Source organism: Clarias gariepinus, chromosome 1 (assembly GCF_024256425.1).
Source record: "Clarias gariepinus isolate MV-2021 ecotype Netherlands chromosome 1, CGAR_prim_01v2, whole genome shotgun sequence".
NCBI classification, from domain to species: Eukaryota; Metazoa; Chordata; class Actinopteri; order Siluriformes; family Clariidae; genus Clarias; species Clarias gariepinus.
The window spans coordinates 10,648,489-10,675,945 of record NC_071100.1 but is presented as its reverse complement, the minus strand read 5'-3'; the positions used below and the strand labels follow the sequence as shown (position 1 = coordinate 10,675,945).

The following is a 27,457-nucleotide window of genomic DNA, read 5'->3' as shown; positions in this document are numbered from 1 at the left end:
ACAAATTGTTGGTGCGCCTCTCGCTGCCGCAGCTGTGACCAAGGCAGCAAGTCTTTGTGATGTATCCAGGGTAATGTCAGCATACCACCAAGAAAGACGAACCGCATCCAACAGGAGTAACTGTGGATGCAACTGGAGGCTGTCTGGAAGGGATGTCTGGGTGGCAACCTGGATTGTATCCAAAAAACATAAAACCACAGCTGCCCAACTCACTGCAGAGTTAAATGTGTGGCTCAACTCTCATGTCATCGTTCAAAAGCAGATGTTTGATGGCTTCATGATTCTGTTCTAAGAGTCTGACAGAACAAACGATCAGTTATGTAGAATGTTTTCAGTTCATATTAAATTCTTAATGTTTTACTTCTTTTAACTGCTAGATGAAAAACAAATGCTTACAAGTGCTTATACACAGACTTTCACATTTGTGGAACTAAGAAGTAGAACTGTTCTGTTTTCTTTATTAAAAGACTTTCTAAGTATTCACCTCTGTGATTATGCCTCAACTAAAGCCCACACACAGAACCCTGTGACAGACTGGTGGTAGCAATGTTCTTTAATTTGCTATGTTTTATTATGATTATTATTATTATTAATAAAATATTTTATTTCACCCATACGTAGGAGAATTAGAGCCACCATCAAAACATATTTGAGTTCTGACTTTCATTTCAGAATGAGAAAAAAGTACTGTAAAATAAAGCTTGAAAGAAATTATTTAAACAAATAGTCAGGAATAACATAAAAGTAGTATAAAAATATATTTTAAAAAGCTATAAGTTGCCCATCTGATCTCAATGATGTAGTTGCATAAAAATAGCTGGTGCAGGAAAGGGTTCACACTAAACCGCAAAATTGTCAGTGGGGTTTTATAGCATGTTATCTTCTCTGTTCTATAGTAAACAGTGTATTTACAAAAAATATATATGTAAATGTTTCTGTCAAACTAACAAATGTCAGGAAGGAATAGGAGAAGGTTCAGGTACAAATACAGTTTAATTTTTGGTATAAAAACAAGGTATGCAGTAACACAAGAACACGACATAAGGCCAACAACCAGAAGACAACAGATGTTAGCAGATACAGATCTTAAATACTGTAATGCTCATTAGAAATAAACCTGACACAGGTGCACTTAATCTCAGATATCAAGGCTGATGGGTAACTGAGTAATGTACAGTAGTCCTGACTACAAAAACTGTTATTTTTGTGTACTGTGAATATGCAAACGAGTTTGCTGCAGTCAATAAAATGTACCAATGTTCCCTGTTTTTAACTATGACTATAATGGGTTTACAAATACACATAAAGCATTGAGTTATCCAAACCAAGGGTCAGTTGAAACCAGATATTTACATACACTTAAGAAAAAAAAAATTTACTGTCATACATTAAATCAGAGTATATGTTTTCTCTTTTATATCATTAAATAATAATATATTTGTTGCATTTGTTAAATGTCAGGATTGAGCAAGGGAGAATTCTTATGTATTGGTTTTTATCACTTTCATCAAAGTCATAAATATATGCAGTATAGGGTTAGGTTAGGTACTAGGGTTAGTGCAGTACACTAAGTTTTATGTGTCTTTAAACAAAAAGAAAACTCCAGATGATTTCATTCTGAGCCTAAGAAGCTTCTGATAGATTAACTGATTCCATCTGAGTTGATTGGTGGCACACCTGTGGATGCATATAAAGACACCTCAAACACAGAGCCTCTTTCTTTAACATCATGGGAAAATCAAGAGAAAACAACCAAGACATCAGAAAAAGAATTGTGGACCTCCACAAGTGTGGCTCATCCTTAGGTGCAATTTCCAAATTCCTGAAGGTTTAAAAAAAGTATAAGAAAGATGGGAATGTACAACCATCATACTGCTCAGGACGTAGACGGATTCTGAGTCCCAGAGAGGAACATTTTTTGATGCAAAATGTGCGAATCAACCCCAGGACAACAGCAAAAGATCTTGTGAAGATGCTGGCTGAAACAGGTAAGACAGTGCCATTATCTACAGTAAACGAGTTCTGTACCACCATGAGCTGAAAGTTACTCTGGGAGGAGGAAGCTATTACTTAGACAGACTACAATTTGCAACTGCACATGGGAACAAAAATTTTTATTTCTGGAGACATGGCCTGTGGTCTGACACAACAAAAATTGCAAAGCTTTGAAGCCTCAGAACACCATCCCAACTGTGAAGTATGGGGGTTGTAATACTGTTTAATGTTGTGGGACTGCTTTGCTGAAGAAGGGACTGGTGCACTTCACAAAATAGATGGCATCATTAGAAAAGAAATGTATGTGGATATATTGAAGCAACATCTGAAGACATCAGCCATAAAATTAAAGCTTGGGTGCAAATGGGTCTTCCAAATGGACAATGACCCCAAGCATACCTCCAAATTAGTTACAAAGCGGCTTAAGCACAACAAAGTCAAGGTATTGGAGTGGTTATCACAAAGCCCTGATCCCATAGAAAATTTGTGGGCGGCACTGCAAAGGCGAGGGTGAGCAAGAAGGCCTACAAACCTGACCCAGTTACCTCTGTGTCCAGTTTTCTCTGGAACTCCAGCTATACATTTATACATTACTTCCTTGTTTCCTGTGCTGCCTTCCATTAAGTTTCATAACAAAATGCAAATGAAATAAAACACACTATACCTATTATGTATGTGAACATCTTGCTCATGGTTGTTACTTGGCCCCTGGACCAAAGTGCTCTAACCACTAGGTCACCATGAGGAATAATTAGGGATAATCTTGCCCTTCCTGATCTTTTACATTTTTATTGCATATTTGTCATACTTAAATAATTCAAATCATCATACACATTTTAATAATACAAAAAGATAACCCAAGTAAATGCAAAATGCAGTTTTTAAATAATTGTTTCATTTATTCAGGGAAAAGAGTAGTCCAACCCTACCTGGCCCTATTTAAAAAAAATAAATTAAAAAAAATGTTTTGTTTTTTTTATTTAAATTTAAATTACTAAAAGTTAAATTTTAACATCTAAAAACTGCTGTTCACAAACGCTGTCCATCTAATCTGACTGAACTGGAGCTGTTTTGCAAAGAAGAATGGGCAAGGATTTCAGTCTCTAGATGTGCAAAGCTGGTAGAGACATACCCTAAAAGACTGGCAGCTGTAATTGCAGCAAAAGGTGGTTCTATAAAGTATTGACTCAGGGGGCTGAATAATTACGCACACCCCACTTTTCAGTTATTTATTTGCAAAAAATGTTTGGAATCATGTATTATTTTCGTTTCACTTCTCACGTGTACACCACTTTGTATTGGGACTTTCACGTGGAATTCCAATAAAATTGATTCATGTTTCAAGTTCAAGGGGGCCTAATACTTTTGCAAGCCACTGTACATGTATAATATATACAGCATACATATACACTGATCAGCTAGAACAATAAAACCACCTGCATAAGAATTGTGCAAGTCTTCTTTGTGCCCCCAAAACAGCTCTGATTGATCAACGCATGGCGTCCACAAGAGCTCTGAAGGTGTGCTGTGGTATCTGGCACCAAGGCATTAGCAGCAGATCCTTTAAGTCCAGCAAGGTGTGACGTGGGGCCTCCATGGATCAGACTTGTTTTCCACCACAGCACACAGACACTTGATCTGATTACAATCTATAGATGTTTTAGGTCAAGTGGAAAATTATCTATTGCCAGCAAGGAATACTTTTCAGTGAAATGATGAACTTAGTGTGCAATGATATTTAGGCAGGTTATATGAGTCAAAGCTATAATTCACTGTATATTCCATCATGATAAGTTCTGGAGCTGATATCCAGCACAGTGCCGTGTTTAGTTGCATTTTGACATCAGTCATATAGTGCATTGCGCATTAGATTTAGCTTTTAACTTGTAAAATACAGAAGAAATAGAGTTCTCACATGGGGAAAAAGTAGTTGCGCATAAACGGGGAAAAAGTATTTGCGCACAAACAGGAAAATTCGTACATTTACATGGGAAAATCATACATTGTCAAGGGGAAAATTATACATTTAAATGGGAAGAAACACACGTAGAAAGGAAAAAACATACACATATACGGGAAAGATGATTTGCTTTTTGGGCCACCATATGGAAGGAATACTAAAGTAGTGCATTTATGCCATGAGCAAAGTCGAAAAGGCGTGCGGATCCGGGCCAAGAGGAACACGGATACATTGGATGACACGGCCGTTAGTGGCACTAGCGGTGAGTATGTTGTTTGTGTGGATGATGGCTAGCATAAGGTCCTAAGGTCGGGGAACGCCCAAAGGGGTGGGAGCGTGCCACGCTGCATGCATTTTCCTGCCTGTTAACAGGTGCTACGCCCCATGGCTCAAAAGAATGAAACAAGGACGGGGACACACGAGAAAGTGCAAATAATACACAAAATTTATTAACATAATAGAACTATACAGAAACAAAACAATATGGCATGAGACAGTCAAGAATCAGTAGTGTAGAGTTAAGTGAATGCATGAAAATGTAATGGGCTGTAGGAGTGTTGGATGCATGAAATAAAACAAAAGTAAACGGAAACCAAACAAAACCAAGTCCCACGTGCAGCTCTTGCTGGCCAATTGTGATGCTGCTTTTTAAAAAGGCCAAACAGGAACTCAGCAACAGGTGTCCTTGATCAAACTAATTAGGAGCCGGAGCCATTCAATCCAACGGTGACACACTTACACAAGGGTCGTCACAACAGGTGCCTTGTGTAATGATGATTTTAATGTAAACTTAATGTACAGGAGCGGGTCGGTATAAATCATTACAGGTAATAGAAATGTCTTAATTTATTGTAGAATGTATAATTATTTTCAATTAGATGTGTCCATTGCCCCCACTGTACAGTTGGCAGACAAAAGAAAGTCCCATGAGTTGGAGATGTGTAAGATATGATTAGAGTGTCAAAAGGAGTAGATTGATGACCTGAGCAGAGAGAGAGACTATCTAAAAGAGCAACTGGCATCAGTTTAGTCTTCTATCACAAAACATCTATTCAAATGATAGTACAGTTGTCTCATTAGGTGATTTTTATCTTCATGGTACTGTGTTCTATTTTTGCTAGCTGTGAACCTTATGTATTTATTTGTGTTCATTTTAACAGCTCTTAGAAGAGATGCCACAGGGTCCATCCAGGCAATACCATTGTCTTCAAATTCCTCTAGTGACAGCTCATCTGAATCTTCCTCTGATATTATGTCTGACAGATGGGGGCAAGAAGAAGAAGAAGAAGAAGAGGATAACAATGAAGATCAAATGGAAAAAGTATGGAAAGAAGTCAAAGAAAATGGAAGCAAAGACATTTCAGAGAGGTTAGAATTATACTTTTTATGCACAGTCACCAGATCTAAATATTATTGAGCCACTTTGGGGTGTTTTGAAGGAGCAAGTCAGGAAACGTTTTCCTCCATAAGCATCACATAGTGACCTGGTAACTATTATGGAAGACGAATGGCTCAAAACCCCTCTGGCCACTGTGCAGGACTTGTATCTGTCCTTCCCAAAATGAATTAATGCTGTATTGGCTGCAAAAAGTGGATCTACCCCATACTAATGAATTATTATGGTCTAAAAACAGGGTTTCAGTTTCATTGTCCAACATTTTTAAGATAGTAATAGGAAGAAACCTTAAGAAGAACCAGACTCTACAGGGAACTTATCCTCATTTGGGTGATAATGGATAGCAGGGCTTGAGCTGTATCATACTGTGTGTTAGGAGGCTGGAAGCTCAGTATAACAGGAGATGTGAAGTTAATATAGAGCCCAGTTTGTTATTGAAGGCTCAGACTGTAGGTAACTCCAGTCCTGAACTATCGACGAGATCTTCAACCAGGAGCAGGACACCAGGACAAGTCAGACAGCTCCAGAGGGGAGAGGGGGTCTGGATGACTGGCAGCTCAGGAACAACATGTATAGCTCGACAGAGAAATAGGTAGAGGGAAAGAAAGAGAGGTAAACAGAGAAAGGAGAAGAGATAGAAGAGGAGAGAGAAAAAGAGTAAGAGAGATAACACTTAGTTGTGGTCACAGTCAAACAATGTATAAAATGAGTGTATGTTTGCGCAAGCAACAAATGCTTTGCTGCAGCAGAGGTAAGTTTTGGTCTTGCTTTCCTGGAAAGGTCTTAATGAGAGACAGTTTCATCATGGTGCTTGATGGGTCTTGCAAATGCATTTGAGACAATACTGTTCTTGCAAGAACTGTTCCAGGACAAAAAATAACAACTAACTTTTGTTGTTGTTCTTAATTTATCACCTAATCACATCTATAAATTTCATCCACCTAATCTCCAGTATTGTTCTAGAATTTAGAAAATTATGGAATAAGATCATTGTCAAAAAAATTCATGCGTAAAAAAAAAAGATTTGTGTGTAATTCTGTCTTTTGTCTGAGTTGAATTCCAATATCTACGGCCACAACAGCTTACTGATACGAGATTTTGTGTGTTTGTTACAATACAACTCTGAAATATACGACTCTGACTGTTTACAGACACAAAACTCGAGCAGGGTTCAAGTTGTTTTAACATGGTGTGGGTAGGAAAAGAAATGGAGTAGGAGTTATTCTGAAAGAGAAGTTTATAAGGAATGTTCTAGAGGTGAAAAGAGTATCAGACAGGTTGATGAGTCTGAAGCTGGAAATTGATGGTGTGATGTGAAATGTTGTTAGTGGTTATGCCCCACAGGTAGGATGTGAGCCAGAAGCGGAGAAATTCTGGATTGCGTTAGATGAAGTGAGGCAGAGCATCCCCAGAGGTAATCGAGTGGTGATTGGTGTAGATTTTAATGGACATGTTGGGGAAGGGAACAGATGTAATGGGAATGTGATGGGTAGGTTTGGTCTTCAGGACAGAAACTAAGAAGGACAGATCGTGGTGGACTTTGCAATGGGGTTGTGTAAAATGACCCTGGTGGGGAGGAAGGTGACGAGAACAAAGGCAGAGCAGAGGACAAAGTGGTGGAAGCTGAGAAAGGAAGAATGTTGTGTAGTCTTTAGGGAGGAGTTGAGACAGGCCATGGGTGGTCAGGAGGTGCTTTCAGTTGACTAGACAACTACAGCCAATGAGATCAGGGAGACAGGTAGGCGGGTACTTGGTGTATCATTAGGTAAGGGGAAAGTGGACAAGGAGACTTGGTGGTGGAATAAGGAAGTCCAGGAGTGTATACAGGGAAAGAGGCTAGCCAAGTAGAAGTGGGACACTGAGAGGACTTCAAATCCGCGCTGCACGATTCACCGGGCTGCGCAAATAAATCAGATAATCTTTTCGCTATCCAGATAGTCGCACTGCACTATCCACTGGGCCGCGCAAATATTTGGTCTGCCCACACCAGCTCAATCGAATGCCACGGTTTCGTCTCACTTTAGATGTGTTTGGCTTCCCATAGAAGTAAATGTGTATTGCGTAGTTATGTAACGTGCAACGTCACGTGATCTCAATCGCGATTAAGACCAAAATCTCTATCGGTTGACAAATTTCTACTGGTTCTACGGACCAACTCTGATAGAAATAGACCGCGCCGACCATCAAATTACATTTTACCCACAATTCCCCGCTGTAGCTTAGAGTGCACAAAATAAAAGCTGTTTTTTTTTTCATACTTAGGCTATAACCGTGTCTACCGGTAAATCGCCCACCCCTATCTGGTTGTGATAGAAATGTGTCGGAACACACAGTGGCTAAAGTGTGCACCTACTCAAAATAAGGGAGGTGGTCATAATGCTATGGCTAATCAGCTACTGTTATGGCTAATTTACTTACCTACTTTCTACCTCTGCTCATTATAAAAATAACATCTCTCACTCCCTCACTCAGGTTGTGATTTAAACGGGGTCTTCAGTTAACGAGTGTCATGAACAAAGGTCCACTGAAGAGGACGGCGCATACCTCTCTAGTGACGATGATGATGATGAAGCAAGTTCACAGCGAAGGTTAAGAGTTAAGATCAAAAAGAGGAAATTAAATAAACAAGATAGTTCAGATGAACAATTCAATTCAATTCAATTTTATTTGTATAGCGCTTTTAGCAATTTTCATTGCCGCAAAGCAGCTTTACACAGTCAAAAGAATTATTTAAGTTTGTATGAAATGTGAATTAGTATGAATCAAAATGGTCAGTTTGTCCCTGGTGAGCAAGCCGAGGGCGACAGTGGCAAGGAAAAAGTCTCTGAGATGGTAATAGGAAGAAACCTTGAGAGGAACCAGACTCAACAGGGAACCCATCCTCATTTGGGACAGGAGCTACATTTAGATGAAGAGGCCACAGACTGACGTGTCCGTGGATGAAGATCTGTTCACAGCTTTAAAGGAGGACGGTGAGGGGAAACTTCTGGTGTGGTGTACAGAATGCAGGGCCGAGTCGTCGCTCTCGTGTTCCGTCCATCGGCACAAAAAAGCATTCTGCTGTACTCAGTGCGGCTCGGGCGACCAGACAGAGTCACGTGATTTTGAATCGCTGCCTGTCCGGTTTGACGACGTGACCAGTTTTCAGCTCCACGCCGAACAGGAGCACGGGTCCAAACCATTTTATATACTGTGGAAAGTTTGTCACAGCAAAGAGGAACACGTATGCGAACATAAAATTTAATTCATTGTCTGTCCGGAGTGCGGGAAGCGTTTCCTCACCGAGGGCGGGTTAAAGATGCACTACACTCAGCTCCACTCGGATTACGATCACCCGTGTAAATACTGTCTGAAGGTCTTTAAAACCAAGCCTGCCAAACTGGAGCACGAGCAGACCCACCCTAAAGACAATCAGCCCTACAGCTGTCCGGACTGTCCAGAGACGTTCGACAACATTCACAAACGCAATACACACGTCAAGTCCCACAGAGGTCCGCATAAATACGTGTGTGACGTGTGTGAGAAAGGTTTCAGCCTGAAGAACCACAAGCAGCGACACCACGAGGGGAGTCTGACTCAGGAGGAAGAATGTGCTAAACGATGTTAAGAATAAATCGATAAGTAAAGAGGACAGAGTTTCTTAGTAAAGTGACAATGCGACAATTTTATTCACATTTTATGATAAGTTTTTGTCCCAGTTCTTGATGGTCTGAGTGTGTTTTCTGTACTGTATGGTGTTCCTAGACCCAGTCCAGACACTTGTGTTCTGTGTAGCAGCATTAAAAAATATTAATTCCTGATGACTACCGTTGTGTTCTTGTGATTCAGGTACTGAAATAAATCCATTACTTGTGAACAATTAACATCTTTTCTTTTACTGATTTACTTCACCTTACTGCAGGGGGTCTTAAATAGAGTTTGGGCTCGATTGACTTTAAAGAAAAATATTTATTTAGTTGAAGAAATTAATATCAGAAACAATTTAAAACAAGCCGTATTAAAATCAAGCTTGTTTGTACAACTTTTAAATGTATTTTTACTTTTTCTTGTTTTATGAATCCAGACACTCAGTCTTTCTTAAAACTCACTTAGTTTATGAATTCATCAATAGATTAAGACATACTTGTGGTCCATCTGGCTCTGTGAAACACAAAGTACAATCTTTATGCTCTCTAACATATTTAAATGTGTCTCTTTTTTCCCCTGATAAGTTTTATTATGGACACACTGCTGTTTAGTCCCAATCCTGTGAGTTCTCATCACGTGTGTGTGTGTGTGTGTGTGTCTGTGTGTGTGTGTATATGTATACATACTGTATCTCTGATTTTTAAATTTATTATTATTATTATATTTATTTTATTTTATTTATTTTCCTTTTTTTTACCATGCATCTGTTTAACAATCTCCATTTATGATTTGTTCCCTGACCACATTTCTTCAACAAAGGTGAACACAGTCCTTACAAATGTTAATAATGTGTTGGTTCTTAACCCAATTTCAGATCTACCTAGGGTTCGGGTTAGTTGTTTTCCAGTCCACGAGCCAAGCCAAAACATTTAACATTTAACTATGATTTATTTATTTTATTTTCTGTCAGTTCAGTGTAAATTTAGGTTCATTGGGCTGACACCTGGTGGATGGACCCAACATTACTGGCTGACTTCAATACTGAGCTGGTGAATGCAGAAGCTGTGTTGCTCCTTAAGGTGGTATTTTACTAAAAATGTAATAAAATATTTTAGCAGTTCTGAAGTTACACTTGCAAATTTCTTTGTTTTTGTGATTTTAGTGATTTATATTCTATATTCTACAACAATACTGGAGATTTTAAGTCTCTCATGAAGACCTTCACAGGAAAACAAGACCAAAACGTTACCTCTGCTGTAGAGAAGGTTTTTCGAAATACTGTATTCCTGCAACCCTGGATAAATATATTACAAACAATTTTTTCTAATTAAGATGTTAATGAGTTAAATGGTCTTATTTATGGAGCTATTCTAGAGTCTACAAGCAGTCCATTTAAAGAATCGTGTTTTGTGATTCTCGTAGGCCAGAAGTATTGGAACATCATCATAAAAATGGTTTAGCAGTCAACAGTGCTCAGTGTTACAGTGAGACGCTTTTGAAGAGCTGAACACAGAGGACTGATATTTAAGTGTGTTGTGATCTCGCTTGACTATGCACATCCACACACTTCTGCTCACACCGACACTCTGCAAACAAAACTTGGTTTTAAGGTGTTAAGGCATCCTCCCTATAGTCCTGATCTCGCTCCATCGATCTTTTCCTCTTTTCGCTCCCCTGTGAGCAGCCATTCGAGGACGAATATTTACTTCTAACAAAGGAGAAGTGAAGACAGCGGTCCATTCGTGGCTCATATCTTCAGCCTGCACAGTTGTCAGAACTCTCGATTTTCTGTATGTCTATCCTGCCATGTTTTGTCACAGCATCTGTCTGGACAAAATTTTATTTAATTGAGCTTTTGCAGTACTTAAGTATCTGCCTGAAGTTTAACCTGCACCATAAATCAAATCAAATTGTCTTGCTCATGACTGGACATGGTTTCATTTCAATTTCAATTTTATTATTTTATTTGTACATCACATATTTCTTTTTACAGCATATAGTTTTCTTCTTTCTTGATGATTTTTACATCATCAGCGGTCATTTATAATACCGTCTATGACTGTGTATGTGATAAATAAAATTAGAATTTGAAATGTTGAGTAAAAGCAATGTTATGAACAGTTATGTGCGGGATTTAATAATCTACTTTAAAATAATCTACTAATGCGCTACAGTCTCAATGTAAACAAACACCGGCACCAATAGATATTAATTAGAAAAGATAAAGTGAATATTTTTACTGGGATTAGTTCATATTCATATTTTCACTTTGGCTGAAATAACAGTGCTGAAGTGGTGAATTTTTACATTTTAAAACAAAACTTCATCTTTATCTGATCTACTTTTTCCATTTCTTCCAAGAAGTACAACTTAGTGTAAACAAGGCGTAAGATACTTAACCTTACAGAATATGATTTCTTTCTATAAATAAGTTAGACAGGGAGTTCTGCTGTACAGAAAGACACACAGACAGACATATAAGTGGACCTCAACCTGTAATAATAATAATAATAATAATAATAATATCACTGATTACATTAAAGATCAGCAGATTATTTTTAGCTTTAACCATTTTCCTGATCTGCACTTCCGATCCCGACCACTTGATGTCGCACCAGATCATTAACACACACGCCCCCACCGGAGGAGAAGACGCCGAAGAAGAAGAAGAAGCCAAGATGGCGCAGAAGGCTGCTCATTTCAAGTGCGCTGTGTTCGCCTGTAAGAAGGGACACACCAGCGTGTTCCTGCCGCCGTCCTCCGAGCAGGTGAAGGCTAAGTGGATTAGTTTCATTTACGGGAGGGATATTCCCGCGGACGTGCCCAAGTTCCTGTATGTCTGCGCTAAGCACTTCACCTCGGACTGTTTTCTGAATGAGGGACAGTTTAAAGCGGGCTTCGCCTCCAGACTCCGACTCAAACCCGGGTCTGTTCCCACCATCAGGGGCGAAGCTCCAGACCCCGAGGCGGTGAGTGTTTACACTGACTACACACACGGGGCACCTGGTTCAGGATTAGTCCGGTCTGAGTGAATAACTGTGTGTGTGTCTGTCCTCAGGTCAGTGTGTTTATCAGGAGATGTGTTTAAAGGTTCTGTTTCACCTCTGGTTACATCATAGGGTCGAGCTGCATAACTGACGTCATTATGGCACCAATCACATGGTGACCTCGGCTGTTTGTTGTGGGGAAAATATTAAAGAATGACACACACATTTATCTTCACAAAGACTGCTGCAACGTTTATTTATTTTTAGATCTTTTAGATTTTTTGGTTATGCTGAGGGCATCAAAGGCTTTACAATTTACAGTGACATTAAATTTGTGCACAGTGTTGACATTTTCTTTTTCAAGACTTCTCAGCCAAAAAGTGTCTCACTTAGAAGGAAAAAAAAACATCATTTTCATATCGTTATGCTTCTTGTCTTCTGGTCCATGCTTTATTTTCTTAGTTTTTTTGTAACAGTGCATATACCGCTAAATTTTTATAATTGCTAGTAAAAAAAATTACATTTAGTGCCCGACTTACAAACGAGTTCCATTCCGGGAGCACATTCTCTTGCGAGTGCAAGAGTGAGCGCAAGTGTGTAAGTTAGTGCGTAAGTTAGTGAGTCCTCCGCTGAGAGCGAGAGCGAATGCCGGTTGGTGCGAGAGCGAATGCCGGTTGGTGCGAGAGCGAATGCCGGTTGGTGCGAGAGCGAATGCCGGTTGGTGCGAGAGCGAATGCCGGTTGGTGCGAGAGCGAATGCCGGTTGGAGTGAATGCCGGTTAGCGCGAGAGCGAGTTGGTGCGCAAAAGCGAGTTTGTCCGCGAGAGCGAGGTAGAGCGAATGCCGGTTAGCGCGAGAGCGAGGTAGAGCGAATGCCGGTTAGAGCGAGGTAGAGCGAATGCCGGTTAGCGCGAGAGCGAGGTAGAGCGTATGCCGGTTAGCGAGTTAGAGCGAGTTAGAGCGAATGCCGGTTAGCGAGTTAGAGCGAGGTAGAGCGAATGCCGGTTAGCGAGTTAGAGCGAGGTAGAGCGAATGCCGGTTAGCGAGTTAGAGCGAGGTAGAGCGAATGCCGGTTAGCGAGTTAGAGCGAGGTAGAGCGAATGCCGGTTAGCGCGAGAGCGAGTTAGAGCGAATGCCGGTTAGCGCGAGAGCGAGGTAGAGCGAATGCCGGTTAGCGCGAGAGCGAGGTAGAGCGAATGCCGGTTAGCGCGAGAGCGAGGTAGAGCGAATGCCGGTTAGCGCGAGAGCGAGGTAGAGCGAATGCCGGTTAGCGCGAGAGCGAGGTAGAGCGAATGCCGGTTAGCGCGAGAGCGAGGTAGAGCGAATGCCGGTTAGCGCGAGAGCGAGGTAGAGCGAATGCCGGTTAGCGCGAGAGCGAGGTAGAGCGAATGCCGGTAAGCGCGAGAGCGAGGTAGAGCGAATGCCGGTTAGCGAGTTAGAGCGAGTTAGAGCGAATGCCGGTTAGCGAGTTAGAGCGAGTTAGAGCGAATGCCGGTTAGCGCGAGAGCGAGTTAGAGCGCGAGAGCGAGTTAGAGCGAATGCCATTTAGCGCGAGAGCGAGGTAGAGCGTATGCCGGTTAGCGAGTTAGAGCGAGTTAGAGCGACTGCCGGTTAGCGAGTTAGAGCGAGTTAGAGCGAGTTAGAGCGAATGCCGGTTAGAGCGAGTTAGAGCGAGTTAGAGCGAATGCCGGTTAGCGCGAGAGCGAGTTAGAGCGAATGCCGGTTAGCGCGAGAGCGAGGTAGAGCGAATGCCGGTTAGCGCGAGAGCGAGGTAGAGCGAATGCCGGTTAGCGCGAGAGCGAGGTAGAGCGAATGCCGGTTAGCGCGAGAGCGAGGTAGAGCGAATGCCGGTTAGCGCGAGAGCGAGGTAGAGCGAATGCCGGTTAGCGCGAGAGCGAGGTAGAGCGAATGCCGGTTAGCGCGAGAGCGAGGTAGAGCGAATGCCGGTTAGCGCGAGAGCGAGGTAGAGCGAATGCCGGTAAGCGCGAGAGGGAGGTAGAGCGAATGCCGGTTAGCGAGTTAGAGCGAGTTAGAGCGAATGCCGGTTAGCGCGAGAGCGAGTTAGAGCGCGAGAGCGAGTTAGAGCGAATGCCGTTTAGCGCGAGAGCGAGTTAGAGCGCGAGAGCGAGGTCAAGCGAATGCCGGTTAGCGCAAGAGCGAGGTAGAGCGAATGCCGGTTAGCGCGAGAGCGAGGTAGAGCGAATGCCGGTTAGCGCGAGAGCGAGTTAGAGCGCGAGAGCGAGTTAGAGCGAATGCCGTTTAGCGCGAGAGCGAGTTAGAGCGCGAGAGCGAGGTCAAGCGAATGCCGGTTAGCGCAAGAGCGAGGTAGAGCGAATGCCGGTTAGCACGAGAGCGAGGTAGAGCGAATGCCGGTTAGCGCGAGAGCGAGTTAGAGCGAATGCCGTTTAGCGCGAGAGCGAGTTAGAGCGCGAGAGCGAGGTCAAGCGAATGCCGGTTAGCGCAAGAGCGAGGTAGAGCGAATGCCGGTTAGCGCGAGAGCGAGGTAGAGCGAATGCCGGTTAGCGCGAGAGCGAGTTAGAGCGCGAGAGCGAGTTAGAGCGAATGCCGTTTAGCGCGAGAGCGAGTTAGAGCGCGAGAGCGAGGTCAAGCGAATGCCGGTTAGCGCAAGAGCGAGGTAGAGCGAATGCCGGTTGGTGCGAGAGCGAGGTAGAGCGAATGCCGGTTAGCGCGAGAGCGAGGTAGAGCGAATGCCGGTTAGCGCGAGAGCGAGGTAGAGCGAATGCCGGTAAGCGCGAGAGGGAGGTAGAGCGAATGCCGGTTAGCGAGTTAGAGCGAGTTAGAGCGAATGCCGGTTAGCGCGAGAGCGAGTTAGAGCGCGAGAGCGAGTTAGAGCGAATGCCGTTTAGCGCGAGAGCGAGTTAGAGCGCGAGAGCGAGGTCAAGCGAATGCCGGTTAGCGCAAGAGCGAGGTAGAGCGAATGCCGGTTAGCGCGAGAGCGAGGTAGAGCGAATGCCGGTTAGCGCGAGAGCGAGTTAGAGCGCGAGAGCGAGTTAGAGCGAATGCCGTTTAGCGCGAGAGCGAGTTAGAGCGCGAGAGCGAGGTCAAGCGAATGCCGGTTAGCGCAAGAGCGAGGTAGAGCGAATGCCGGTTAGCGCGAGAGCGAGGTAGAGCGAATGCCGGTTAGCGCGAGAGCGAGGTAGAGCGAATGCCGGTTAGCGCGTGAGCGAGTTAGAGCGAATGCCGTTTAGCGCGAGAGCGAGTTAGAGCGCGAGAGCGAGGTCAAGCGAATGCCGGTTAGCGCAAGAGCGAGGTAGAGCGAATGCCGGTTAGCGCGAGAGCGAGGTAGAGCGAATGCCGGTTAGCGCGAGAGCGAGTTAGAGCGCGAGAGCGAGTTAGAGCGAATGCCGTTTAGCGCGAGAGCGAGTTAGAGCGCGAGAGCAAGGTCAAGCGAATGCCGGTTAGCGCAAGAGCGAGGTAGAGCGAATGCCGGTTAGCGCGAGAGCGAGGTAGAGCGAATGCCGGTTAGCGCGAGAGCGAGGTAGAGCGAATGCCGGTTAGCGTGAGAGCGAGTTGAAGCGAGAGCGAGTTAGTGCAAGAGCGAGGCGAAGCGAATGCTGGTTAGTGCGAGAGCGAGGCGAAGCGAATGCCGGTTAGTGCGAGAGCGAGGCGAAGCGAATGCCGGTTAGTGCGAGAGCGAGGCGAAGCGAATGCCGGTTAGTGCGAGAGCAAGGCAAAGCGAATGCCGGTTAGTGCGAGAGCGAGGCAAAGCGAATGCCGGTTAGTGCGAGAGCGAGGCAAAGCGAATGCCGGTTAGTGCGAGAGCGAGGCAAAGCGAATGCCGGTTAGTGCGAGAGCGAGGAAGAGCGAATGCCGATTAGTGCGAGAGCGGGGTAAACGAAAGCCGGTTAGTGCGAGAGCGAGGTAGAGCGAATGCCGGTTAGTGCGAGAGCGGGTTAGAGCGAATGCCTAAGATTGTTGAATGTACTGAATAGTGTTTATTATAATTAATAATAATGTTTATGCCAGTGAAGCCTTTTTGAACTAAAGTGAACTGGGGAGGGGACAGAACCCGAACCTGACTGGCCATCACTTTACTTTGATTTTGAATAAGTGTTTTTTATACCCAGATGTTTTTTTTTTTTTTTGTCTATCTCAGCACACGTCTTCCAGCTTTGCATGTGGTGGAGGAGACAGCGTGTTGTTTAAGACGGCATAACGTTATTAGATGTGTCTTGTTGCCGAAAGTGCTTCTGTGACTGGTTGTTAATGTGAGATATGTCAGAGAGCTGCTCTCTCCTTAGTACTGTAGGACCGTACAGACCTACTCTTACCCACGCTGGGAACCACAGTTAGTGTCATTAACCACTTTGGACAGCACCTGGGATGCAGAGCGAGACATACAGTTGAGACATACAGTTAAGCATCTCGGTGCTGTTGCTGCCTATTATCATCACTCGTGGAACGGCTATCGTGTTGTAATAAAAGATTCATGATTTGCACGTTTAGAGTCTTTTATAGATTTGTGATTGGTTAGTCCGTGTAGTGATACAAAAGATATTTTTTTCTGAACTGATGTTGGGAGTTTTTTGACCATTTATTTGCATTCATGAGTCCTGGATTATTGAATGTTCTTACTACATTTAAGACATGTTATTAAATCAGTCAAATTCTGATGGATATATCTTGTTTAAGCCTGAACTATGGCCGTGCCATCAAAGAAGGAAGAAAAATAAAACTGGCTGGTCATTCAGTTTATTCTGTAAATTCAACAATCCCTGCTATCTGTTATTACCAAAATAAGGATGTGCGAAAACCAATGCTATAAAAAAAAGGCTACATTTAATTAATCATTTATTTTAACCAGAGACCAGCGATTTCTCTCCCTGGTGACATTAGAGCCTACAGATGAAGGACCATCTGCACTACATGATTTAAAATGATTTTAAAACTGTATGTATATAAATATATTTATTTATCCTTTACTCTACCATGTCTCTTTGTACCTTGGACTCCAAAGATGCACAAAACCTACAGGTACAGAAGCAGCTCCATGATGCTTGCTGGTTTGTGTTTCTGCTGAAGCTGAACAAACTGAGTGTAAAGTGAGCAGTAAACTGTTTCTTGTTAAACTGTGATTTCTATACATAATCTATAAACTTTACATTTCAAACATTATATAAACTTAAAATGAGTTTTGCTTTGTTTAAAGCTGTTGCCATAACCACAGATTCGAGTCGATACCGTATTAAACCATAACCGTTTCCCTGTGTACAGGTCGGCGATGTCCTGGTACCAGAACTGAGGAAGAAGGCCGTCCCCTGTGTACAGACCAGCAGCTTACTGTTCCTCACGCAGAGCGACGCGGCCTGCCAGACCGACCCGCCACTTCAACACACGCGCAGCACACAGCTGTCACTCAGGACTCTCCAACCTCACTTCAGAAGTGCAGGTGTGTAACTTTTTTTTTTACTAGCTTCAGATGAAGATGAACTTTGAGTAACGTTTCTCTGAATTGAAAATATGTTGAAATATCTTACAGCAGTCCAGGCCACTCTGTCTTCTCATGATCGCAGTAATGACAAATCCACAGACGCTCTCCAGCTCTCCCCTCTACTGCTGAGCCCCGCAAAGAGATTGACCGAGAGAGCCAGGACAGAGGGTGAGACATGAGCGGAACACGGGCATCGACGTCCTACTGAAAGAGTCGTGTTTAAACTTTTGTGTTTTTTTTTTTTTTTGTTTGTTTTCTTTCTACAGCATTTAAGAACGTTCAGACTCCTGAGGGATCCAACATCTTACAGTAAGAATCAAGCATTGCTTCTTTTATCTTTTCTTAGATAAAAAAAAATTGAGTTTGCAATATATATGAGGTGCGTTCAAGTCAAACGGGATATACAGAATAACAACATAGTCCTGAGAGTATAAACTCCCTTTATTTTTCTATATAACCCCCTGCTGCACTAACGTAGCACTTATCCCAGAAATTCACATGTGCGTGAACACCATCAAGGTAGAAAGTTTTTCCAGCATGATCAGACTGCCTGATTCACGCCTGAAACGCCGGCCTTCCAGGAATCATCCGTGCACGCGTGTTCTGTTTACTATAACACTGTGACCACGTGTGTGTGAAACATATTTTGTTTTGTGTTTGTACAGCTAATGCAAAATTAAGTCTCATTAGAGGGTAAAGATCCTTTTTTTTTCTCTCCCTCCCTGTATCAGCCTGTCATTTTTTATTTTACCTTTGAAAAGAATTGCGACAGAGCAGTTTCTGTGTAAGGCAGTGTGTGTGTGTGTGTGTGTGTGTGTGTGTGTGTGTGTGTGTGTGAAGCCGAGAGGGTGGTAGGTGGCTGTAAAGGCGAGAGGCGTTCCACTGTACTTTTGTTAATTTATGGTGTTCATTTGTTCTGTCGGTGTCTTAGTTAGCTAGATAGTTTAATTTCTGTTGTATGTAGCACTTTTGGTCCTGGAGGAACGTTGTTTCGATTCACTGTGTACTGAACTGAATTGTATATGGTTGAAATGACGATAAAAGCCATTTTACTGCAGTCGTGGTTTGACTTGAACGCCCCATATACAGTATTTTAATTTAGGCTAGAAAACTTTTTTTTTTTCCAATTTTGAAACAAATTTTAGATTGCCAAAAACAAATATTTCTTGGCTATGTAAGTATTTACCCCTATCATCAAGTGAAGTTTTGGTAGAACCTCATGTGACCTCTGGCTGCAGGTTTAAGTTTGTGACTCGACCACTCTTAATACATTCAGGTTCTTGTTCTCCAGACGGGAAGCAGTCCTGATTAGTTTCCCGACTAAATTCTTGGTCCATGCTGCTGATAATGATGATGCTTTTGATGAGGCTGGAAATGCACTTGCTTTTAATTACGTGTACGCACTTGCGTGATGGCTGCCTCACGTATCCTGAATTTTGTTTTTAGTCCATAGATCCAAACAAGATGTAATATGCAGGTAACCAGTAGGAGCAGTGTCATCATCTTGGCACATAAAAAAAAAATTACCTGTATGATGTATCACAGTGATAAATATGCATGTCACAACAGTGGGAGATGAATACTGTTTTAAAACCTAGCTACTCAAGTGTCGCTGATTGAAACCTTCAGGTCGCCCCCTACTGGTCTCCTCTGGTAACATACACAGTGTATTCATGGGTATAAGTATATGAACAACTTGCTGAGTCATCCTCTCCCCCCGTGTTTATCGCAGGAGTCGTGAGGTGTTGGTGAGCACACAGTGTTTGCTGGAGCTCTTCCAGTTCTGTTGGCTTTGCCAAATAGAGTGCAGTTTCACCATCGAGGGCAACGAGAAGCTGTTTTCCATCACGCAATACTGCCAGAGCTGTGACCACCACCGAGACTGGAGAAGTCAGCCGCCCTCGGCGGAACCTGCGGGGAACGAAAATCATGAGACCCAACATGAACTGATAAACGAAGAGGACGAAGATGACGATGGCAGCGAGGTGTGTTGTTTTTTTTTTTTTTTTTTTTATCAGCTACACGTTAACAGTATTAAAAAAGTGCACTTTAGTGGACTTTTTTTTTCTGGAGTGTGAAGCAAAATGTTGTCGAGAAATAAATCACTTAAAATAAAAAGATTCAAACAATCAGCAGCAAAAGTTACACAGCCTTTCAGTGCTAATTATTAGGGACGGGAATCATCAGGCACCTCCCGATATTCAAGATTCAGAGAACTTTTCAACGAATTCCAGAGGGAAATTGTTTTTTCTTGTTACAGTTGCTTAAAACTGTTAACACTATAAGGACATCTTATTTATATAGGGCTGTAGCTATCGAATATTTTAGTAATCAAGTATTCTACCAAAAATGTAATCAAGTAATTGGATAAAATTTACTTTTGCTTAATTAAACGCCAATGTAAAATATATAAGAGAAACAAAGATTATTATTATTATTATTATTATTACTTTTTTTTTTTTTTTTTAATCAACTTTTATTTTTTAAAAGTGCATGCAGCATTTTATCAAAAATAAACATTGTCATTATTTACAATACAAGGAACAGCTTAAAATTGACTGAGATAAATTAAGTGCGTTAGTGTCATACAGTCTTATTTTAAAGCCTTTTCTCAGATGCAAAAACTAAAAAAGGTATTTCTAATGACTTTAAGTATCAAAAAACTAAGGCACACATTAAAATAAATAATTATACAAAACCACTAAGTTGTGCAACTAAACTTTCAGAACTAAAAGTTTCAAAATCTACAGCTCAGACATAACATAAGCCTTTACTGACAATTTCTGTCGTTTTCTCCCAAATCAATACACAGCTAACTGTTTGTGGTGTTAAGTGGCGGCTTGCGTCCGGAATCGCGCTGTGTCACTCCAAACTAATAATTGCGCAAAAAAAGTGCAGCATTTAAACAATACAAACTAACGTCAAATACAAGAGTTTGACATTTTAACTTCAAATTAAATTAAACACCATCTGTCATAATTATCAAATCTAAACAAACTTCGTAAGTAATTCACTTCTACCGCACAGATGTTTTACCTCCTGGAACTTCTTAAAACTTGACAGTGAGCGCTCGGGTCAAGTGACTGCGAGTGTGTCACGCTTCCTTTTTTATACTCTATTTTTCTTTATTGGTATATTCTTTATGTGGGAAAAGATGCAGATCAGAGGCTTTTAACACGCATGATTTTTAATAACATGACGCCATAAAAATGCGTTTCTGTTGCAAAATCCTCTTCACTCGGTACAGAATCGTTTATATCTGAGGCCGATACGCTGATCACTGATCACCAATCAAACTGAAAACCGGACGATTCTACTCATGGGCCAATTGACCAGTTCGTCTCTAAAAATAATTAAAAACATGGATTTTGGAGTCAGTGTGGCAATATATGTGAATCACCGTACAAAGGAATCACGATTCACAACTGAATAATTCTTTTTATCTACTTTAGAGGTAATTTTGGTAGCTTTAAATTTTTTATTATTGAAGTTATTGAATCGAAAACTTGCAGTGCAAAGCTCTATTAATGCTTAAAAATAACTAATGAATCTGTAGCTAAAAAATAGCTAATGAATCTGTTAATAAATTTGGTAGAAATAATTATATAGACGACTGTTAAAATCGGAAACTGTATTTCAAGAACGTCTGTCTCCTGCAGATCGTGGTGCAGATTGTGTCGTCAGATAACGAGGGGAGCGATCAGATGTTCATCGACGAGGACGGCTCGTATTTATCCAGCAACGATGAGGAGGCAAGCTCAGAGGAAGAGGAAGTGAGAAGGAAAAGAAAGAGGAAGTCTAAAAGCGGGGACAGTTCAGATGACTGGGAGCCGCGTTTAGAGGAAGAGATCACGGACTCTAACGGGTCGGCAGATGAGGACCAGAAGGAGGACGGTCAGCGCAAGCTCGTGGTGTGGTGTACGGAGTGTCAGGGTGAGGCCACGCGCTCCTGTTCCGTCCATCAGCACAAGAAAACGTTCTGTTGCGCTCGGTGCGGCTCAGGTGACACTGTCCAGACACACACTTTAGAAACACTACCCGTCCGGTTCGACGACTTCGGCAGTTTTCAAATCCATGCCGAACAGGAGCACGGGGCCAAGTCGTTCTTTAAATTGTGTCAGGACTGTGGGAAGATTCACACGGCTAAGAAGGAGCACGTGTGCGAACACAAAACCAAATTCATTGTCTGTCCGGAGTGCGGGAAGCGTTTCATCACCGAGGGCGGGTTAAAGATCCACTACACTCAGCTCCACTCGGATTACGATCACCCGTGTAAATACTGTCTGAAGGTCTTCAAAACCAAGCCCGCCAAACTGGAGCACGAGCAGACCCACCCTGTAGAGGATCAGCCCTACAGCTGTCCTGACTGTTCAGAAACGTTCGACAACATTCACAAACGAAACAAGCACGTCCGGTCTCACCGCGGTCCCCATAAATACGTGTGTGACGTGTGCGACAAAGGCTTTAAGCGGATAAACCGGCTGAGGAGGCACAAACTCATCCACTCTGGAGAAAAGCCTTTCAGATGCCAAGTGTGTGAGCGTTCCTTTAACCAGATGGAGAACCTCACGTCGCACATGCGCGTCCACACCGGGGAGAAACCTTTCGCGTGCGAACAGTGCGGAGACTCATTCAGTCACAACATCAGCCTGAAGATCCACAAGCAGCGACACCACGAGGCGGGTCTGACTCACGAGGAGGAGGAAACCATAAATGATCTACAGTAAAGGACACTGGAGAAGTGCTGTATTTATACCCTGTTAGTCTATTAGGATGATTTGGTTACTGTATTTAATATTTAGATGCAGATATGTACTGCAGATGAACTTTTTTTTTTTATATACACAGGTCTGAGGGCCATGCTCCACTTTATAAAGCCTGCCTTGCTAAAACTGCCAGTATGTCTTCTGATGTTATTTATACAGACTGTCCTCTCTCACCGGCACAATAAATACAAATTACACAACCGTTGCTGGAACACTTTATCAGATGATGTTCCGTGTGTTTGACTTTGAAATGAAAACAGACATTACGAATATGAAAAAATCGTGTAGTCTGCTGTAAAGGTTTTGAAATAAATCAGTCAGGATCGTTGCATTGTTTCAAATAAATAATTTCATCGTCTAGTCTTATGCTCACATGCAGGTGGCTGTACAGATAGTCCCCGACTTATGAACATTTTAGTTATGAATTTCCACAGACATGAACGGACGTGGATTGTACACTGAAGTGCCACACATACCAATATTAACAATTATATACATCATTTTTATTGTGTAAGTGAGTGTATAAAATGTTAGGAAATCCCATCCAGATTGGGTTGAGATTAGTCAGATCATCAGTATTCAACAGTGCCTTAAATACATGTTCTAGATGAGACTGTGGAGGACATTTTAAGAAAATGCAGTCATTCCTATCCTAGGAATTTCTGAAGCTGTAGTTTCTAATTTCCTGGCATTTATTTTACATCCAAACATAAGTTACTACAAAGAACGTGAACCATTGTAAATGTCCTGGTGAGATCCTGAAGAATTTAAGGAGAGGAAGGTAGAGAGATGTCTGTCCAGAACACCGAGTTTGGGGGACAGATACCCCTTTTCCACTGCTCTGGTTCCCGTGCCGGTTCCCAATTTTGGAACCAGTGCCGCACTTTTCCACAAAATAAATTGGTGCCGTTGACCTAAAATAAGCACTAAACCGGCCCCTAAACTCTGCTGGTCTAGTTGCAAAAACCCGTGACGTCACGAGCGGTGGGCGGAGTTATAGGGAGCGTTAAAAAAAAAATGGCGGAGACCCAAGGTCTGTTAATGTGGAGCGCGGACGAAACAAAGGCGTTTTTTCGGCATTTTGGACATTCGCAGAAATTCAGCAGAAATTGGAAAGTGCTTTAAGAAAAAAAAAGTGTGTGAGAAAATAAGAGAACTAATAGTCGCAGGCTTCACACGAACAACCGACCAAATAGTGTCCAAGCTAAATAAACTGAAGAAAGACTTTCAGCGGTTATAACACGTCAAATGTTTGTTTACTGTAAAACAATGCTGAAGCCATCCGAAATCTGTAATTTCCTTTGAACAGTTAATATTGTGATGTACAGGGGTTGGACAATGAAACTGAAACACTGGCCAATTTAGTGTTGGAGGTTTCATGGCTAAATTTGACCAGCCTGGTGGCCAGTCTTCACTGATTGCACATTCCACCAGTCAGAGCAGAGTGTGAAGGTTTAATTAGAGCAGTGGTTCTCAACCATTTTTTGCAGTGGGCCGCACTATGTCCAAGTTCAAGTCTGACAAGCCGCATATTATTTACATATGACGTCATCAATGCTCAATAACCAGATATTATACATCTAAAATTATTACAATTAGATGTATTATTATCATTGGAGAGTATAATTCTACTTACCATTAATGGGACACCTGATGTTGTCGGGAGCCGACCAATTTGATGAAATTCGGCTCAAAAGGAGTAACAGCACAATGAAGTTGTGACTGTAAGTTATAGTCTGTAAGACGCGCACGGAAACGTGACTTGATGCGCGTCATTGCAGAAAATGTGCGTTCGCAAATGTATGTGGATCCAAATATGGAAAGCACTTTTGAATTTAATAATCTGAGGTTTTGTCCAGAGATGTTTCGCCACATTTCTGCAACTGAGGATGACTGCTGTGCGGTTTGGCTGTGTCCTCTTGCCTGAACATCCAGCAGTTTATCTTCGAGCGCGCGACAAGGCAAACCGAAAGTTGCAGCCAAGTCCTTGATTTTTTCCACAGGGAAAGTGAATGGCTCTCTGATAAAATGTCCTGCATATTTTATTCTCTCAAAATCAGAAAAACGAGAGATGAATTTTTCTTGCATTTGACTGACAGTTTTAACTGTCCAGTACACCATCACACGCGTCATTCAGAAGTGGAAAGTGAGTTAGATCACTATCTAAATCCGTAGGCACTGTCCAGTTTGTCCAACAACGCAATAAAATGGCGGTGCATTAAAGGCCGCTCGAATGAAGTTGACCACCTTGACCACGGTCTCCATAACCCCCATGAAGTATTCATCTACTAACTTGCTGCATAGTGCTTGCTGATGCACAATACAGTGAAACACAATACAACCTTGTGTTTTCCCATCATTGAGGGTATGTTCATGTCTTTGCATGCTTTACTAAGTGCTCTATGAATATCCTCGCCCTGTGTTCGTTCGTGTAGCGATTTTAACGTGAATAAATCTTCTGTTACCTCAAAGGTCTCTGAATTCACACATCTCACCCAAATGCAAAGCTGAGCAACGTCTCCGATGTCTGTCGATTCATCCGCTGCCAAACTGAGAGCTGAAGCAGTGGTTTTTAGTTGTTCTGTCAAATTTTCAGATATTTCAGAAATTCAACGAGTAACTGTCGTTGCTGAGCTGCAAACTTTTTATCCCATGAATTAACTCGTTCTTGTTGCTCAGATTCTCAAACAGACATTGTGTTTCCAGAAAACAGTTCTTAACTAGCTCCCCATCACTGAATGGTTTGCCGTGTTTGGCAAGGAGCCAGGAAATTTTGAATGTTCCTTATGTCACGGCCTGAGACACTTTTAAGCTAGCTCGCATTGTATTCTGTTCAGCAATGGCATTTTTTTCAAGACTAGTTTTCTGGAAAGCTCTTTCCTGAGATCCAAGTGGATATTTCTTGTCAAAAGTTGCGTGGGTGGTATCGAAATGTCTTTTCACATTGTAAGTTTTGCATACACCCAGTATTTTTCTACAGAGCAAGCAGAAAGGCTGTCCATCTCGCTCGTTGACTGCAAATTGATTCTTCCATTCTTCAAGCACTCTCCTACCTTCATTGCTGATGCAACGACTCTTTTTGTTTGCATGTGTTCCTTCATTAGTCTTTTCCTCACATCTTTTTTCTCCTTTAATAACACATTTGTTCATTTTGATCGTTAGTTGATGATTTTTTAAATCTGTCTGTGCGCGTTAACTGTGTAATCGCATCAGTCCATAGGTGCGTCAGTTCCGCGCAATATATGAAAACATGATCACCAAAATGCTTTTATGTGACAAAAATATAGTTCAAAGTTTGTTTTATACATTTATTTGTTTAATACATTTTTTAAAATGAATTGTAAAACCATTTATTATTATTTTATTTATTTATTTATTTTTTTTTTTTTACATGGTCCGCATCGCGGACCATGTAAAAAAAATTTGCATTTGCATTTGTGACAAGCTGCAGGTTGAGAACCACTGAATTAGAGTAATAGCACAGTTTTGCTTAAAATACTGCAATGCATACAACATTATGGGTGACATAAAGAGGACAAATTGTTGGTGTGCGTCTTGCTAGCGCATCTGTCACCAAGGCAGCAAGTCTTTGTGATGTATCAAGAGCCAGAGTATCCAGAGAAATGTCAGCATACCACCAAGAAGGACGAACCACATCCAACAGGAGTAACTGTGGACGCAAGAGGAAGCTGTCTGCAAGGGATGCCCAGGTGCTAACCCAAATTGTATCCAAGAAACATAAAACCACAGCTGCCCAACTCACTGCAGAATTAAATGTGCACCACAACTCTCCTGTTTCCACCAAAACGGTTCATCACAAGGTCAATGTACATGGTGGGGCTGCTATAGCCATACATTTAGTCACTCGTCCGAATGCCAAACATTAGTTTCTATGGTGCCAGCAGCAAAATCTTGGGCTGTGGACAATTTGATACATGTATTGTTCTCTGATGAGTCCATCTTCACTGTCCTTCCCACATCCGGGAGAGTTACGGTGTGGAGAAGCCCCAAAGAAGCGTAAGTGAGTAAAGCATGGGGTTGGGTCAGTGATGGTTTAGGCTGCAATATCATGGCATTCCCTAGGCCCAATACTTGTGCTAGATGGGCGGGTCACTGCCAAGAACTACCGAACCATTCTGGAGGGCCACGTGCACCCAGTGGTTCAAACATTATATCCTGAAGGTGGTGCCTGATGATAATGCACCAATACACTTAGCAAGACCGGTGACAGAGTGGTTTGATAAACATGAAAGTAAAGTTGAACATCTCCCATGGCCTTCACAGTCACCAGATCTAAATATTATTGAGCCACTTTGGGGTGTTTTAGAGGAGCGACTCAGGAAACGTTTTTCTCCATCAGCATCATGTAGTGACCTGGCCACTATTCTGCAAGACGAATGGCTCAAAATCCCTCTTGCCACTGTGCAGGACTTGTATTTGTCATTCCCAAGATGAATTGACGCTGTATTGGCTGCAAAAGGATGCCCTTCACCATACAAATGAATTATTGTGTTCTAAAACCAGGTGTTTCAGTTTCATTGTCCAACCTTCCTGAGATGGTAATAGGAAAAACCCTTAAAAAGAACCAGACTCAACAGGGAACCCATCCTCATTTGGGCGATAATAAATAGCAGGGGTTGATCTGCGTCATACTGTGTGTTAGGAGGCTGAAAGTTCAGTATAACAGGAGATGTGAAGTTAATATAGAGTCTAGTTTGATATTGAAGGCTCAGGTAGATTGTAGGAAAATCCAGTCCTGAACTATAAAGTGACTGGCACAGGTTCTCAGAGAACAGCTCTCAGCACCAGCGGAGGCCAGGCCTGTCTTCGTGGAAAAGTGGAACCGTCCCTAGTCACCACATATGTAGATCTCAAGCAGACCACACGGGTCATCCATGTGACGAGATCTTCAACCAGAAGCAAAATGCCAGGACGAGTCAGACAGCTTCAGAGGGCAGAGAGGGTCTGGATGACTGGCAGCTCAGGAGCAACATGTATAGCTAGACAGAAAGACAGGAAGGGGGAAAAGAGAGAAGATGAGAGGAGAGTAAGAGCGATAACAGTTAGGTATGGTCACTGTCGAACAATGTATAAAGTTAATGTATGTTTGTGCGAGCAACAAACGCTTTGCTGCAGCTGAGGTAAGTTTTGGTCTTGCTTCCCTGGGAAGGTCTTCATGAGAGTTTCATCATATTGCACAATATATATATACTGTTTATATATATATTGTAGCGTTTTTACGCCGGAAGAGTGCTGGAGAGACGAGTGAGCTTAT

General features: G+C 42.3%; 1 protein-coding gene across 1 annotated transcript; it reads left to right on the top strand.

Annotated features, from left to right (window-relative positions):
* The first annotated feature begins 11,654 nt into the window (after positions 1-11,654).
* Positions 11,655-22,382, top strand: LOC128513314 (putative zinc finger protein 286B). The gene is made up of 6 exons (XM_053487089.1): positions 11,655-11,947; positions 17,200-17,374; positions 17,465-17,584; positions 17,683-17,725; positions 19,149-19,401; positions 21,076-22,382. Exons 1-6 carry the CDS (start codon positions 11,657-11,659, stop codon positions 22,141-22,143), a joined length of 1,950 nt encoding a protein of 649 aa, XP_053343064.1. The 5' UTR covers positions 11,655-11,656; the 3' UTR covers positions 22,144-22,382.
* The last annotated feature ends 5,075 nt before the right edge of the window (positions 22,383-27,457 follow it).